Source organism: Lissotriton helveticus, chromosome 6, assembly GCF_964261635.1.
Source record: "Lissotriton helveticus chromosome 6, aLisHel1.1, whole genome shotgun sequence".
Taxonomy (NCBI): Eukaryota; Metazoa; Chordata; class Amphibia; order Caudata; family Salamandridae; genus Lissotriton; species Lissotriton helveticus.
Window position 1 is genome coordinate 2,058,472,026 of NC_136067.1, and position 16,778 is coordinate 2,058,488,803.

Below are 16,778 nucleotides of genomic sequence, written 5' to 3' on the forward strand. Positions count from 1 at the left end.
GCCATGTAACTGCCAGCCGTAACATGTCACTCGACATGTCACACGTATGAAAATGTCACATCTCAAATGCAGGAAAGCCACACAAAATGCAAACTGAAAACTTAGCAAGCCCAGAACATAAATAAGAGACACGCCAAGCATTTAAAGATGGCCGACAGCTGGGCCTTCTTTTCAGTCGAGGCGCAAATAGACACGACTCCATAAGGAAGCAAACATTTCAAATGCGTCAGAGAGCTTGATGTCGATCTTGCTGACTTCTTGTTAGGTGTGTTTATCTAGCAATCAAAAATTCTAGATCCTTTAAATGATTCTAGAAATATTTATTGCATTTGGTTTGAATTTACAGAGCAAATATAACCGTTTTCTAATTAGATATAGCTACAGTCAATTAAAATACATTTTAAGTAGTAAAATATGTTGATATGTTTTCTAATGTATATCGAGAAATTCTGTAGGACGATAATGTATGCAAGCATTATAAAACCGACTACTAAACCTTATAAGTCCGCAAGGGCTGCTAAGTGCTGTGCAATGTTCCACACCACTTCAAGATGGCCGCTCAAGAGCAGCTAGCTGATCGGTCTTGTCCGTCGTCCAGTTTTACGCCCCTCTGACCTGTCTCCCGGTGTATACTGGAAGCGGCGCGAAGCTACGGAGAGCATGGCGGAGGCAGCTGCGAGCACGGAGCCGGCAGGAGGGGCGGCACAGGCCGCGGGGGCAGCCACAGAGGGCCCCCCAATCTGCCTGATAGTGCTGGGCATGGCGGGCTCTGGCAAGACTTGCCTGGTACAGGTGAGCAGAGCAGGGTGCAGGGCAGAAGAGGAGACCAGCAGCCAGAGGTGCATCCCTGGGTGGAGACCAGAGAGTAGGTGCTGGGGAGGGGAGTAGAGGCAGGTGGATGTCGGGCATAGCCTGGAAATGAACAGCCTGACTCACATAGGTGAGAGAAGCCACAAGCAGAAAAGTAAGCTAAAAAAAGAGGTAGTATCACCAAGCCTGGACATCTCAGTCAATCAGCAACTGGTATTGGATCTTTGAGGTTTGATGCATGATTAAACTAAAAATACAAGTTTTCAATGCATCATGCATTAAGCTGTCTGCTAGAAAACCATAGCCGACTCGATACCACCCGTGCTTCTTTCTTCCACCACACTATTCTCCCACCACACTATTCTCCCTGCCAAAACTCACTCTTGTGGACTCTTTTTTTTTCAACCCCATTTCTCTTTTTTTCACTGTTTTCCATGACGCTGGCGTTAGTGTCTTTTAGGGCGATTATCTTATTCGCAGGCTGAAGTTAGCATCTTATTAGGCAGCATCTCAATTGCATGCAAAATGTTATGTAAAATACATTCCGTTAAATGAATCTTAAATACTTAACCCAACTCGATTTATCAGACTTTGCATTGCTACAATAGGATTGTGTTGCAGTCACAACACATAGTACTAATGCGTCTATTGGAATCTAGTCTGAAGGAAGACCTTTTTCTAATATAACATGGGACATCTCTGCCACCTTCAAAAGTCACGTTGATCCTAATGAATGGTTCAACTCGCTACATTGTCTATATGTAATTGTCTGAGGTGGTCTAATTGTGTCACAACAATATATGTGGCAATGTTTCAGAACAATAAAGTGGGAGATTTTGAAAAATAAACCAGGGAAATGTATTTCCGCCATTGACTTAAATTGATGCAGATGCAATTTTGGGTAGGGGATAGCCTACACAAGTTATTTTTCGCTTAGAATAAGGGTCTGTTGACATGTATTCAACAGGTGACACCAAAGTGCTCGCCCTCACCTCAGTGCATTCCCGTGCCGTTATCTTCGAATAAGTAATCCTACTTGTCCTAAAAAAAATTATGCAGGCTCACAAATATTTGTTTTCACATAACACCCACCTACAAGGTCCAAGAGGATTTGACCCGAGCCAAACAATTTCTGCAAAACCATTGCTGTACACTATCTGTACGTAAATTGTGTGAGGCGAGTGAAATTTATTTCAACAGGTGACACCAAATGGGCCACCCTCACCTCAATCGATTTCTTGAAACACACTTGTCCTATAGGAATATCACTTCAGCGAACAAATATTGTTTTACAAATGCATCACATCCCCTATAAGGTCAGCCTAACCCAAGCAATTATTCAATCAAAACATGGGCCAACTTTACCATCGTACTTCCAGTGCCTTAATTTTCTCTGATATCAGTTCATCTGAGTTCTTGGAGATTCCCGTGACATAATAGTTGTATTTGTTGGAAGCTGGCTCTGCATATGGTATTATTTCCAGTAGGTGGTTGTACCATGCATAGAGTTCAGGGGCTCCCCAAAAGTGTACAGGGCTCAATGTAAAACCCAAAGTGCTCTATTAGGGGTAGCGAGCAGCCTAATACAGAGGAGTGCAAGACATTTATTGCACAACATTGCCAAATAATGGACATATGACTCAAGAAGGAGACATTATTCTTTGTTTATATTTTATTTAAAGACCAAGATCTTCGTTATAAGGTAAGTACGTTTTTTAAGGTAAGTACGTTTTTAAGTTGAACTACTTTTCAGTTTGAAAAGTTGACACTTTAAAACTTTTCAGAATAGTTTAGTGTTACCCTATGGAGAAAATAATATTGCGGTTAAACAGGTAAGGAATGCACTTACAATTCAGGACCAAAAGTCGGCAGGGGCCGGTTGAGTAGCAAAACTGCACCACCAGCAGCACAGGGGAGGCTTATTAAAAATAAATTATTGGAATATTGTGATTCATTGATGCACATTTTTTTATTGAACGATTGTCTGTGGTGAATTATCTTGGAAGGTAGTTTATTATAGGGAAGAATAACTTAGATAAACATTTGGTTATAATGATATATTATTTTTCCTCATTAAAGAATATTATTTTAAAAAGTGAAGCAAAAGTGGGTTTTACTTTTTAGCAAGCTAACTGAATAAAACAAGTTTAATTATAGCTGTATAGCAGGGAACATTACTTTTTGAATATTAAATATTGCTCTTTGTATTTAACAAAGCAAAAACAGGTTTACATATGTTCTCCAAAAATGGCTTCTCAAATTTATAAACTTATTTAAAATAATTACAATTTTTTTTTAATATATATTTATTTTCTTAAACAACTATAACAAAGTAAACAAGCATTGGAAATGCAATAGGTCTCGCAATAACGCGAGTCTGAACTATTAGCATTGTAAATGATAATGCCCTTTATTTTTGCGTTCTGGTTTTTGGAACATAAATAAAAGGCTTTGTCATTTACAAGGCCTATAGCTTAAATTTGCGTTAAAACGAGACCTATTGCATTGCAATGGTGGTGGTGCTGCTGAGTTTTTTCTGAATCTGCACTCTGAATCTGCACCCACAATCTGCACCCACAATCTGCACTCTGAATCTGCACCCACAATCTGCACCCACAATCTGCACTCTGAATCTGCACCCACAATCTGCACCCACAATCTGCACCCACAATCTGCACCCACAATCTGCACCCTGAATCTGCACCCACCCACAATCTGCACCCACAATCTGCACTCTAAATCTGCACCCACAATCTGCACCCACAATCTGCACTCTGAATCTGCACCCACAATCTGCACCCACAATGTGTGAGTGGCGTTGCGTGGCTGAGTGGCGTTGCGTGGCTGAGTGGCGTTGCGTGGCTGAGTGGCGTTGCGCTTGGCTGAGTGGCGTTGCGCGTGGCTGAGTGGCGTTGCGCGTGGCTGAGTGGCGTTGCGCGTGGCTGAGTGGCGTTGCGCGTGGCTGAGTGGCGTTGCGCGTGGCTGAGTGGCGTTGCGCGTGGCTGAGTGGCGTTGCGCGTGGCTGAGTGGCGTTGCGCGTGGCTGAGTGGCGTTGCGCGTGGCTGAGTGGCGTTGCGCGTGGCTGAGTGGCGTTGCGCGTGTGAGTGGCGTTGCGCGTGTGAGTGGCGTTGCGCGTGTGAGTGGCGTTGCGCGTGTGAGTGGCGTTGCGCGTGTGAGTGGCGTTGCGCGGGTGAGTGGCGTTGCTTGGGTGAGTGGCGTTGCTTGGGTGAGTGGCGTTGCGTGGGTGAGTGGCGTTGCGTGGGTGAGTGTGGTGTTGCGTGGATGATAGTGGGCTTGCGTGGGTGTGAGTGGCGTTGCGTGTCTGTAAGTGTTGCTGTGTGGGTGAAAGTGGCACAGAGCCTTTGATGTGGCCTGGCGCAGGAGAAATGCTGCTGCTGCTAATTAAATACAAGAGCGGCCGGGAAGCGGCCAGGAAACACAAGTACGGCCGGCCACATAATTAGGGGAGGAGAAGCCGCACAGCACACGCTGGGAGAAGCCCTTTGATGTGCTGTGCGGCCGCGATGCGCGCTCTGTGCTGGGGGAGGGCCATTAGCCTGAACTCGCGGCAAGATCAAACGAAGGGTGGGAGGGACATTGAGGAACAGATGGCCATGAAAGTGTATGGGCCAAATGCGCGTGCCTGTACGTGCACTCGAAGAAAACGCCACGGAAAAAAGCGGTGGTTTGACAATCAGTTCGAGCACTTGAATTCTCCCCCATTTCCCATTGCTTCGCAATGGTAAAGGACGAGACCTAAAAATAAAAATGTTAATACAACATTGACTTTTATTTATGGAATGCTTTTTTAATTTAACCAAAAGTAGCATCCAAGTAACTGACTAGCCTATCCACATGTACTTGCATGTTTCACTATACTAATTCAACACTAATCCTCTATGGGTCCTGGAGTAGCGTGCTACTCGCCGAAAAAGCGCTTCGACGCCTCGTCAGGGGTAGTAAGCGCTATATAAATGCAATTACAATCAGTGTTAGAAGTGGGCGGGAACGGAAGGGCAAGGCGTGCCCCTACTTCTAAAAATTATGCTAGTCCGTTCCCCTACTTCTTGGTTTTGAAAGACCGTACCGGGACTGTAGGAAGAGCCATACTTTAAAATGACACCTTTTTTTCCCCATGAGTGGTGCAATGTGAATATTGACGAAGGTCGGGCGCGTGGCGCAGCGTCAATATTGACAAAGGCCTCTGCAGTGCGCCCGACCTCCTCCCCTTCCCTGCTGTGTCTAGGGGCCTGCAAAGTGAGACTGAAAGGGCCAACAGTGTAGCATATAGCGCGAAAGCGGCTACCTCTGATGGCCCTGCGGCTGACTGTCGTGAGCCCGTGATTCACACCTCATTTGTGAGGACTCTTCCAGGAGAAAGGCTTCCAGGAGAAAGAGACTGCTGAGCAGCAACGATCAAAAGGGTTGCTGGCAGAGCAGCTCTCAGGAGACATGCTCAGGTATTTTCTTTCTCTCGTGCTCGTTGTGCTAAATTAGTGCTGGACAAGTCCTCCGCATGTCTTCCAGCTGTAAAGTTTCATACTGAGGGTTCAGAAAGTGTTGATCCCCCAAAGGTTGTCTTTACCATGTCTCAAAGTTTAAGCACTTTAGTTATGAGTTAACGTGAATAGACGTAAAGATTAATCTAAGAACTCCTAAAAAAACATTGTTTATAGATAACTTGCACACTCCGTTCTAATGCATCGCATGCCGAAAAAACAATACACACCTAAAGACACCTGTGCATACCTAATCAACCAGGTTTATTCCAAGCAATGGTTGAAGTCCATAAATAAATTATGTGAAATGTGACCCTAAGTGCAATCGAGGCTGAATCAAAAATGTGGTTACAACGAATAAAAAATTCTATAACTATTTTTTGGGTATTTCATCTTTAGGTAACTGCATATAAATTAGCGCACATACTTTAAAGAAAAAATAACAATGTAATCAATGGGAAATGTACTCTTTGGTGTTATGAATCCTCAACTGGTTAATGCGACCACTACATATGCCTTTTTGTATAACCAAAGTCACAGAATTGAATCCTGGTTGGACTTGTATATTAATCGAGCACGAGGTCCATGCCTGTGTGAGAGACCACTGTGAATATGCAAGCAAACATTTTAAAATTGTATTACATACAGTAGAAGATATGCTGCCACAAAATGTGCAAACATTTGGTGTTAAAGATAAATGCTTTGAAAATATAGATTTCAGTAATACGCAATCAGACTATACCTAGAGCAAATATTTTTCTGTTCAAAGTAAATGTAAATGTATGAAACTTATATAGCGCAGGACTTACCCTGGGGCATCTCCGCGCTTGCTTAGGGAACCCGTCCTGGTATTCCCCTGTGAGAAACCCCGGCAAGGTATCCACAAGGTGAAAGCCAGGCATCCCGCCGCGAGGGGCCGATGTGGAGATTAAGCAAGCTATTGCCCAGAGTCGCAGAGTGTGACCCAGTGAGTCGAGTAAGCACCGGAGCGAGAATTGTCGAGGCCGTGGAATTTATGAGCCCGAGACCCGCCGAGGCGGGGAATCGAACCCTGGTCCACGGTCGATCTCAGATTCCGGGTCTGCCGCCTCTAACCACTGAGCCACACTTCTCCACTCCACAAAGCAGTGCTGGACTGACTTTACCTGGCATTGGGCGTTTCCCTGGAGGCTGGAAAGGTGAGGCCTGGTTTTGCAGTGGTGCTGCGATATCCTCCCCCAGTAACAAAAGCAGCAAGCGTTTCCAGCCTCCCGGGGCCAGACAGTGCTTCGCCAGGGGCTGGTGCGAGAAAATTGCCAGGGCTGGTTTGGTATCCCTATCCAGCCATGATTCCAAAGACCAGTCCTGAACTCCGCTGGTAACACCCTAACATTACCTCTCAAAAAGAATAAAACTTCGTAACCATAAAACTTCCATTGATCTGATTATTAAAACCCATAATGGCTCCCAAGCAGCCTTCGTAGTTGATGTTTAACAAATTGCAGACATTTACATTTCTTCCAGGTCGCAGGTACCCTTCAGAGGAGACTTGTTTCTTCCGCAGGTCTCTGTCCCTCTCCTTTACAGCACAGGAGAATCCACTCCTTCACTTTAAGCCAGTGACAGGCACCGAAGGTCGGCATTACCTGTCCAGAGGCAGTTGTTTTTCTACAAAAAGCGATGAATCTTTACAAAACAAAGTTCATCCACCTCAGCTCCACCTGGAATGTTTTGGGTTGATTCGTCAAGCGGGGTCTGAGAAAAAGGGTCCCAAAACCCGTTTCCCTCATGCAATTCTAATTAGGAATTTTGAACACCACTACTGCAAAAACTGATGAACAGAATTACACCAAGTTTGGTAAGAAGCTAGACACTTACCCTGAAAGTGTGCTTTTTAGGTCTCGCGCCTAGCATTGCAGAGTGCAGCACGAGACATTTAGTAGGTGAAAACGAAGCGTAACCTGCAATTACAGTACCGAGGCTCTGCTGATGCCCTTCAAGTCTTTTTTATGCCCGCTCGCCCTATGTGCCCCCTGGGCATTTTGCAGTCTATGGATGATATGCCAGGAAGTGAGGGTGGTGAGGGAGGGCTGGATCCGGGTATACTAGAAGCAGGGTAATGAGAAATATCAGGAAGTGAGTGGGAGCTAGGGGAGTACAGGATGTGGGTATGCTAGAAGCAGGGTAATGAGTGATGCCAGGAAGTGAGGGGGAGCGAGGGGAGTGCTGGATGTAGGTATGGTAGAAGAGGATAATTCCGGAGAGCATGGGTGGTGAGGGAGGGTTCAATGTGGGGACGCTAGAAGCAGGGTAATAAGTGATGCGAGGAAGTGAGGGTGAACAAGTGGGTATGCAAGAAGCAAGGTAATGGGTGATACCAGGAAGTTTGGGTGGCGAGGGAGGGCTGGATCCCGGTATACTAGAAGTAGGGTAGTGAGTGATGCCAGGAAGTGAGGGGGAGCGAGGGAATGCCAGGATGTGGGTATGTTAGAACAAGTTTAATGAGTGTTGCCAGGAAGTGAGGGGGAGCGAGGGGAGGCCAGGATGTGGGTATGCTAGAAACAGGGTAATGAGCGTTGCCAGGAAGTGAGGGTGGCGAGGGAGGGCTGAGTCTGGGTATGCTAGAAGCAGAGTAATGATATGCTAGGAAGTGAGGGGAGTGCTGGGTGTAGGTATGCTAGAAGCAGGGTAATTCCAGAGAGCATGGGTGGCGAGGAAGGGTTCGATGTGGGGACGCTAGAAGCAGGGTAATGAGCGATCTGATGGTGAACAATTAGGTATGCTAGAAGCAAGATAATGGGTGATACCAGGAAGTTTGGGTGGGGAGGGTGGGCTGGAGTTGGGTACGCTAAATATAGGGTAATGAGCGATGCCGGGAGGTAAGGTTGAGGGGGATTGCAGGATCTGGGTATGCTAGAAGTTGGGTAATGAGGGATGCCAGGATACAGAGGGGTGAAGAAAGGGCTGAATCTAGGGATGAAGAAGCATGGTAATGAGTGGTGCTAGGAAGTAAGGGTGGAAAGAGGAGAAATGAACCATGTAAGCTAGAAGCTGGGGGAATGAATGATTCTAGGAAGTGGGGGTTCCGAAGGGAGGGCGAGATCCAACTATGGCTAGACCTAGGGCAATGAACGATCCCGGGCAGTAAGGGTGGCGTGAGGAGGGTGGGACCTGGGTGTTCTAGAGTAGGGCAATAATAAGCGGTGCAAGGAGGTAGAGGACGAGGGAAGGGCTGAACCTGTCAATGCTAAAAGCAGGGTAATGATGTCTAAAAAGTAAGGGTAGTGAGGGGATGGTTGGATCTGAGTATGCTAGAAGTAAGGTAATTTGGGATACCTTGAAGTAAGGTTAGCAAATAGGGTTTAACTCTAGTAATGCTATAAGCAAGGTAACTAGCAATGCCAGGAAGTAGCGATGGCACCGGAAGGGCTGAATCACTCCTAGGACTAAGGTAAAGAGCAATGCCAGGAAGTAAGGGTGGTCAGAGGAAAGCTGTACCTGGTATCCTCCAAGTTTTGTAGTGAGTGATTTCAGAAACTAAGCAGGACGAGATGAAGGCTAGATCTAAGTTTGGTAGAAGCATGGCAATAAACTATAACATGAATTAAAGGCGGTAAGGGAAGAGCTGAAGCTGGGTATGCTAGAAGCAAGGTAATGAGTGCCAGGAAGTAAGGGTGGTGATGGGAGGGCTGTATTTGGGTATGCTAGATGCATGGTAATGACCAGTGCTAGAAAGTGAGTATGGTGAGGGGAGAGCTGGCTCCTGACATCCTAAAAGTAAAGTAATCAGTGTTGCCTTAAATAGGGGTGGCAACAGAATGGTTTGATCCTGGGGTGCTAGAAGTAGGGTAAAGGACAATGCTAGGAAGTAAGGTGACAGGAAGGATATATCCTGTATGCAAGGAGTTGGGTAGTTAGCGAAGCCAGAACCTAAGGGTGACGAGATGAGGGTTGGATCTAAGTATGGTAGAAGCATACTAACGACTATGCCAGGGGCTAAGGGTGCAAGGGTAGGGCTGAACCTGGCTATACCCTAAGCAGAATTTTGTTCAATGCCAGGAAGTGAGAGTGGGCGAAAGCAAAGCTGGATCTGGGTATGTTAGAAGCGGAGTAATGTGCGATGGCAGGAATTAAAATTGGGGAGGGCTAGATCTGGGTTTTCTGGAATCAGGGTTAAGAGTGAGGCCAAGATGTAGGTTGGCAAGAGGACGGCTCAACCCTGCTATGCCAGAAGTACGATAATGAGCGATGCCAGGAAGTAATGGTGGCAAAGAGAGGACAGAACATGGGTATGTATAAAGCAGGGTATTGATCAATGCCAGAAGGACGGTGGGAAGGGGGGGCTCGATCTGGGTATGTTTTGCTATTTTTAGCCACACCTCCGACTCCGCCCACTAATCCAATCCTCTGCCTATTCCCGCCCCCTGAGTCTCCGCCCACAGTTCCCCTACTTTTTTGCTCCCACTTCGACCACTGATTACAATACAATACAATGTGTAGAGAGGTAGGGTAATAAATTGTATCCCCCTCTACAATATCTGTACTTGCTGATATGTTTATTGAACTGAAGTTAGAATAGTAACCTGAACCCCTCCCCACTCAAATATTTGAACTTTTCCCAGTGTACGTGGGACTGGAGCTAAAATAGTAATTCTATGCCCAAGCAATATTCTCATTGTTCCCAGTGTTTGTCACTAGAGTTAGAATAATGAATCTGCTGCCACTCCCTGCCACCGACCCTACCCAAAAATGTATTTTCCAATGTTTGATGGATGGGAATTACTCTAGTACATTTTAGCAATTTTCTTTATATATAATGTAATCAATGAATGTGAGGATGGGGGTGGGATAGTATAACAAATATAATCTAAAAATAGTTATTAAAATAATAGTATTTATGTGTTACTTATAATATTGAGTGATCAGTGTTTTCACATTTTTATTGTTTAAATCGAGATGATATATTAAATTAACATTCAGTTTTAAAATGATTTCCCTTTTTTTAAAGGAATAATTTCTTTTTTTTTTTTTTTTATTTTTTTATTTTTTTTATTTTTAAAAAGATTTTTTTAACCCATTTTTACAATGTACACCAAAATAGCACATAGACAATCAATATACGGAGAGAAAAGAAGAGTAATAAAAACCAAAAAAAAGAGAAGAGCAAATCATGCAAATCAATCTCAAAAAATAAAATATTCAGTGACAAAAGAATCCAAAACAATACAAATACTCATATTCTAATGTGTTTTGATATTATCTGCATACAATAGTACAAACTAGTGCAAACCTATCCTGAGCGTTATTTTCTGACTTTTAATCCATTTCTACTCGCTCCCGCCTTGAGCCTTGCTCTGCTTCCAGCGAGTTAGAGGTTGCCAAATTCTTTCCCCCAGCACTCTCGCCCTCCTACCCTTTCTTTCGTAAATAGCTTTTTCCAGATTGTAAGTGGAAATCAATCTTGCTATCCAGAGTTCAAAAGTGGGGGGGACCTTGTCAAGCCATGCTCTCGCGATTCCAATTCGATACACTGCTATTGCCATAAACATAAATTCTATATGATGCTCCTCTATTTCGCCCGCGATTCCTAAGATTATAATACCATCTGTCAGCTTTTGTGTGATTCCCAACGAGTTTTCCAAGAAGTTCTCAATTGCCCCTTTTACTGTATGAAGTTGTGGGCATTGAGCGAACATGTGGACAATATCCGCCTCTGATGAGTTGCAGCGTGGGCATGTGATTCCATTGACCCCCCCCCATTGTGCAATTCTTGCTGGCGTGTGGTATAAAGAGTATATAGTTTTAAAATGCTGCGATTGTAATGTTGCAGAAGCTAAAACTGTATGGCCTAACTTCAAAGATGTCTGTAAGTCCTCCATGGAGGCACCCACCTTTTCCGCCCATTTAGTGGCAAATTTAATTATATCGTCGGTTTTTAATGTATACAATTCTGCATAGAGCTGTCTGATTGTGCATCTATCCGCCTTCTCTATGTACTCCATGATTCTATTAGATTCGAACCCTATTGGTCCACCTCTTTTGTCTGCTAGATAACTTCTTAGCTGTAAATATTTAAAAAAATTGTTCCCACTTATGTCATATTTCCCCCTTAAGTCCTGAAATTGTCTAATTGTCCCCTCAATATCCATAAGATCTCCTATCTTTCTAATCCCTTTGTTATCCCATTCCTTCATAATTGAATCGCTGAATATTTCCCCTGGTAATGAATGATTATTATATAGTCGTGTGTAATGGTTATATCTGCCGAGCCCCAGCTTCTTTGCCACCCCTCGCCAGATTTTATAAACCGCTTGTAAAGTCTTGAACTTAGTATGTTTAAAATAATTATAATCCACTGTTTTCAGCAGGCCATTCTTGGCTTCATCCCCAATAAGTGCTCTATATACATTTGTGTCCTGCTCCACAGTACTCCCACCGCCTAGCATCCCTTGTGCGTATTGCAGTGATGCTGCCCAATAGTAAAGTCTAAAGTCCGGAGCACCCCACCCTCCCTTCTCCCTTGGGAGAACCATGTACCGATACGCTCTTCTCGTCTTCCCTTGGGCCCAGATTAGCCTATTAAGTATTGCTTCCAGTTTCCGAAACCATGATTGTTCAAAAAATAATGGGATCGCTCTAAAAAAGTATAAAAATTTTGGGAAGGTGATCATCTTAATAACATTTATTCTCCCCATGAGCGTCAGGTGTAGGTTGTGAATCCTTTCGGTGTTCCTTTTAACTTTATCTAATAATGGGGTCATATTGATTTCTACTAATTTATCTAGGTCCGTGGTCACCTTTATCCCTAAATATGTAGCTACGGGGACAATTCTATTGTCTTGATGAATTGTATATTTATTTTGAACGATCTGGGTTTTGCCTTTATTAATTGAATATCCTGCAATCATGCCAAATTTCAAAGCCTCCTGCTCTATTTCAACTAGCGCCCTCCCTGGTTTTGGTGTTATAATGGCCACATCGTCTGCATAGGCGAATAGTTTGTACTCCCTCCCGTGCAATATCACTGGGTGGATACTCCTATTAGCCTCAAATTTTCTAAGCAGGGGATCTAAATATAAAGCAAACAGCAGTGGCGACGCTGGGCAGCCCTGCCTAGTCCCTCGTTTGATCTGAACTTCCTTCGTATAGTTTCTATTTATTCTTATCCTGGCTATTGGGTTTTCATAAAGAGCCTGAATTGCCTTAATGAATCCCTCTCCTATCCCGAACCATTTCATAACCCTCCATAAATAGTCCCACGAGACCCTGTCAAAAGCCTTCTCAGCGTCGAGAAATATGGCTGCGACAGGATCTCGCAGTACCTCAGCTGCATCCAGAATGGTTATCATCTGCCTAGTGTGATGTGTCGTGCCTTTTCCAGGAATGAATCCATGCTGTGCAATACTAACTAACCCTTCTATGATTTTACTAAGTCTTTGAGCTAATGATTTTGAGAAGATTTTTGTGTCTGCATTTAGGAGTGTGATTGGTCTGTAAGACCCTGGCTCCATTGGAGGCTTGTCTTTTTTGAGAATCACTATTATGTCTGCGCCTGCCCATGACCGTGGTATCGAGCACCCGTTTTGTGCCTGTCTAAAGGTTTCTAGCATATCCCCTCCCAGTTGCTCCCAAAAGATTTTATAAAATTCTGCCGGGATCTGATCTGGTCCTGTGGCTTTCCCCCCCGGTAGATGACTTACGGCCTCCCTGATCTCCTGTAGTGTTAGTGGTAGATCTAATTCTTCCTTGGCTGCAGTGTCTAATATATCATGGTGTATTCCCGCCAGATAGTCTGTGATTTCTCCATCCACGTTTCCTATACCTGAATCGTATAGGTTACCGTAGTAGCTTCTAAAAACCTCCTGTATCTCCTCTGGAGTGTCAACCACGTTGCCTAGCCTATCTTTAATTTCTTTTATATCCCCTGCTGACAAGTTTTGTCGAGTGCGTATTGCTAATAAGTGTCCCACCCTTTCATTAAACTCATAGCATTTTTCCCTCTTTGCTAAATAGTTCCCTGCCGCCTTCTGAGCCAGATTTATCCCTGCCTCTGCTTTATTTATTTCTATTTCTAGAAGTATTTCCTCCAGTGGGTCTCGCTTGTGGATTGCTGTGATTAATCTTTCTTCTAGAGCCTCCAGTTCTCTCATCCTTTCCTCTGTCTTGATCCTCTCTTTCTTAGTTCTTTGCAATGTATAACTTAATGTTTCTCCCCTGATCCCAGCTTTGAATGCGTCCCAAATCATATTAGTAGTGGCTGTGTTCCTATTCTCCGCCCAATATTGTGGTATCCATTCCTGCATATGTCTTATATAGCCTGGATCGCTTAATAAACCTCTCTCAAATGTCCAAGTGCTATTTTTACCCACGCTCCTAATGGACATTGGAATACTCAGCACTAGTGGATTGTGATCCGAGACCACTCTCGGTAGTTTTATTAATTTAGCATCTTTTATGATCGATCTAGAAATGAAAAAGAAGTCTAGTCTGGCCACCATCTTATGCGGGGCTGAGTAAAATGTGCTCCCCGACCCAATTGGGTTGTTTTCCGCCCAGACGTCAACTAATGCATTATGCCGCACCATATAATGTATGGCCTTACACGTTTTTTTCTTTCTACCATTATACCCTCCCCTGTTCGACAGACTCATCCCATTTAGTCCATCAATGTTAAAATCCCCACAACAAATTATTGGTTCCACCCACAGGGCCAATTCTCCATCCAGCATTTCAAAAATATCTGGTTCATCCTCATTTGAGGCATAAACTGACACTATTGTGTAACAGCTCCCCTGTACATCCACCTCCACAATTACCCATCTTCCCTCCTGATCTTCTTTTTTCTTTTTAAGTTTTGCGACCCCTTTTTTAGCTAATATTGCCACTCCTCTTGTCTTTGTCTCTTGCTTTGAATGGGCAAGAATGTCAAACCCCATTTGTCCCAACAAGAAAATTTCTTTACCTGCAATATGTGTTTCCTGCAAGCATATTATCTCTGATCTAAGTGATCTCAGCAAAGCAGCGACTTTTTGTCTTTTATCCGCATTGTTCAACCCGCATACGTTCATGGAAATCACCCTTAACGCCATTTTAAATCACAAAAATGTCCCTACTAAAATGACAAACTCTTCGACAGTGACATACTCTTTTAATATTTGCCAACCAAATATTTACTGATGTTCTTTCCTCTCCAGTATATTCTTTCCTCCCTTTTCTCGCTATTTGTGCTCTTATCCTACACCTTACAACCTTCCTTTTGCCCGCCCACCCTCCCAGCGCCCCACCCTCAAGACTCCCACCCTCAGGACTCCCACCCTCCCCCCCATCAGCCCTTCCACAGGCAAATAGGTCACACATGACCTATATGTGGCTGCTATGTCCTGTAGAGTCGCTCCCCTCTCCCTCCCCGATTACATATCCTGTCTTCCTTGCCCCACACCCTGTGTTGCCAACCTGTCTTACCGCTACCATTTAGGCCTTTATCTGTTTCCCCCTCTTCCCTTATTTTTCTCAGTAAGCTCTGTTAAGTATTCCCCGGCCTTTACCTCTGAAAAAAACATTCTCACATAGCCCCCCACGATGGTCTTCAATTTTGCAGGAAACATTAAATAAGCCTCCGCTCCTTGCTGTTGGAAAGGTGTTATCATATGCCTAAGTCGCCACCGTCTCTCTACCGTTACGTGGCAGAAATCGGGGCGAGCAAAGAAAGTTACTCCCTGGGCTGTTTTCTTGGCATCTGGTCTAGCTTTTTCTATTATCTCTTGCCTTGCCAGGTAATTGCCGCAGAAGACCAACATGGCCCTAGGCTTATTATCCTGTCTCTCATCTTTCCTCTTTTTGTTAACCAGTGGGAACCTGTGCGCACGTTGTACTTCTAGTTCCCATTGCCAAGGTACTTCAGGGAAGACCTCTTTCAACAATTTAATGACGAATCCCCTGGGATCCTGTCCCTCCACCCCTTCCTCCAGTCCAAGAAGTCTCACATTACTCCGTCTTTGCCGATTCTCGAAATCTTCGATTTTCCATTGCAGGTCCTCTGCCCTTTTAGTCTGTTCCATTTTAAATGCTTGCCAGTCAGTAATCTCGTCCTCGACTCTGCTAGTCCGTTCCTCAACAAGCCCCACTCTTTCTTCCACTTCCTGGTATTTTTTGTTCATTTTCCTGATTGAGGTTTGAATTTTCTTAGTGTCATGCCTGGCTCTTCTGCTCTCTGCCCTTGCCTCGGCCTGCATCTGTTTAAGAGTGTCAAACAACGTGTCCATCGTGACATTTTGTGAGAATTCCGGGACCCCTCCTCCGTCCGCCCCACTACCCCCTGTTGGGGTTTCTTGGAAGGCGCTTGCAGTACCTGGTGCTCCAGCTGCATCTTGAGAGATATTTATAGAGTGATTATCGAGGGTGTCGCCTAGCTCTTGGCCCTGATACTTTTTAGCGGCACTGCCATAGTCCCATAGCAATTTCCTGTTTGTACTAGATGCGGCTCTATCAATGCCTCTTTCTCTTCTTATCATAGTGCGCCTTTTTTTCCGCTGTGTATCTTTATTTATCTGACCGCTTGTCTTGGACCCTTCAGAATCAGACTCAGAACCTATTGAGAAGTCAGTAATGCTATCCTCCTCCTCATCTGAGGAATAATTTAATTGTTTTAGAAATTCATGTTTAAAGACAGTTTCATTGTTAAATGGCATGAGTCCATATTTTTTACATTTATAAATGTATTTAGTTATAATTTTCCTTCTACTTTTTGATATTGTGAAAGCTTTTGTAGTTCGTGTAAAATTAAATTGAAAATGTATTGCGAAAGCATAGCTGTCTAAAAATGCAGATATACTGTTTTAATATATTAATCTTTTCTTAAATTTATTTTAAAGTTGAATGCATTTAATTTTATATAGATTGAATGTTTAACCTATTTTTTATATATATATATATTAGCATTAAATACTTTACTCGAAATTGGAATACATTAATTGAATTTTTTTGAGTACTGTTAACTATATTTTTTAAATATTACGGTTAAATCTGTTTACCTTTTTTTGCACTACCGTCTTTTTCTACTTTATATTTTGCAATTGATATTTTGTTTCTACTAACCATATTTTATGTTGGTTACATTGTGAATATTTTAATTTGCAATGCCTAAAATCTATATTTTGGACATGATCTTATTTCAAAATATTTTATCAATATTCTGACATACATGTGTAGGAAGACTCTGTCAACCTTTTGAGTAAGTGTGGTGAAATTTCTACCTTTGGTCTTAATGACCTGCTCTTCTGTGTTTGGGATATAATGGGGGGTTTCTCTGGGGGTGTGGAGAACAGGGAGTGAATGAACAGGTCCCAGGTTGGGGGGAAAACAAACTGTCCTCAGTTTATAGCTAAATGTTACTGCAAGGTTTTAGGTCTGGATAATTGCTTCTAACTCTTTTAAATTGTAAGCCTAGTTTGAGGGAACTATGTCTGCTCCTGTGTTAGTAGGTTGGAAGAG

The 16,778-nt window shown here is 43.7% G+C and overlaps 1 protein-coding gene across 1 annotated transcript in view; it reads left to right on the plus strand.

The window, feature by feature from the left end:
- The first annotated feature begins 618 nt into the window (after positions 1-618).
- The window catches only part of GPN1 (GPN-loop GTPase 1), a 115,916-nt gene continuing 99,756 nt past the window's right edge, over positions 619-16,778 (plus strand). The window contains exon 1 of the mRNA XM_078650126.1: positions 619-792. Coding sequence (XP_078506252.1) covers positions 661-792 — 132 coding nt within the window. The 5' untranslated portion in view covers positions 619-660. The remainder of the gene's footprint in view (positions 793-16,778) is intronic.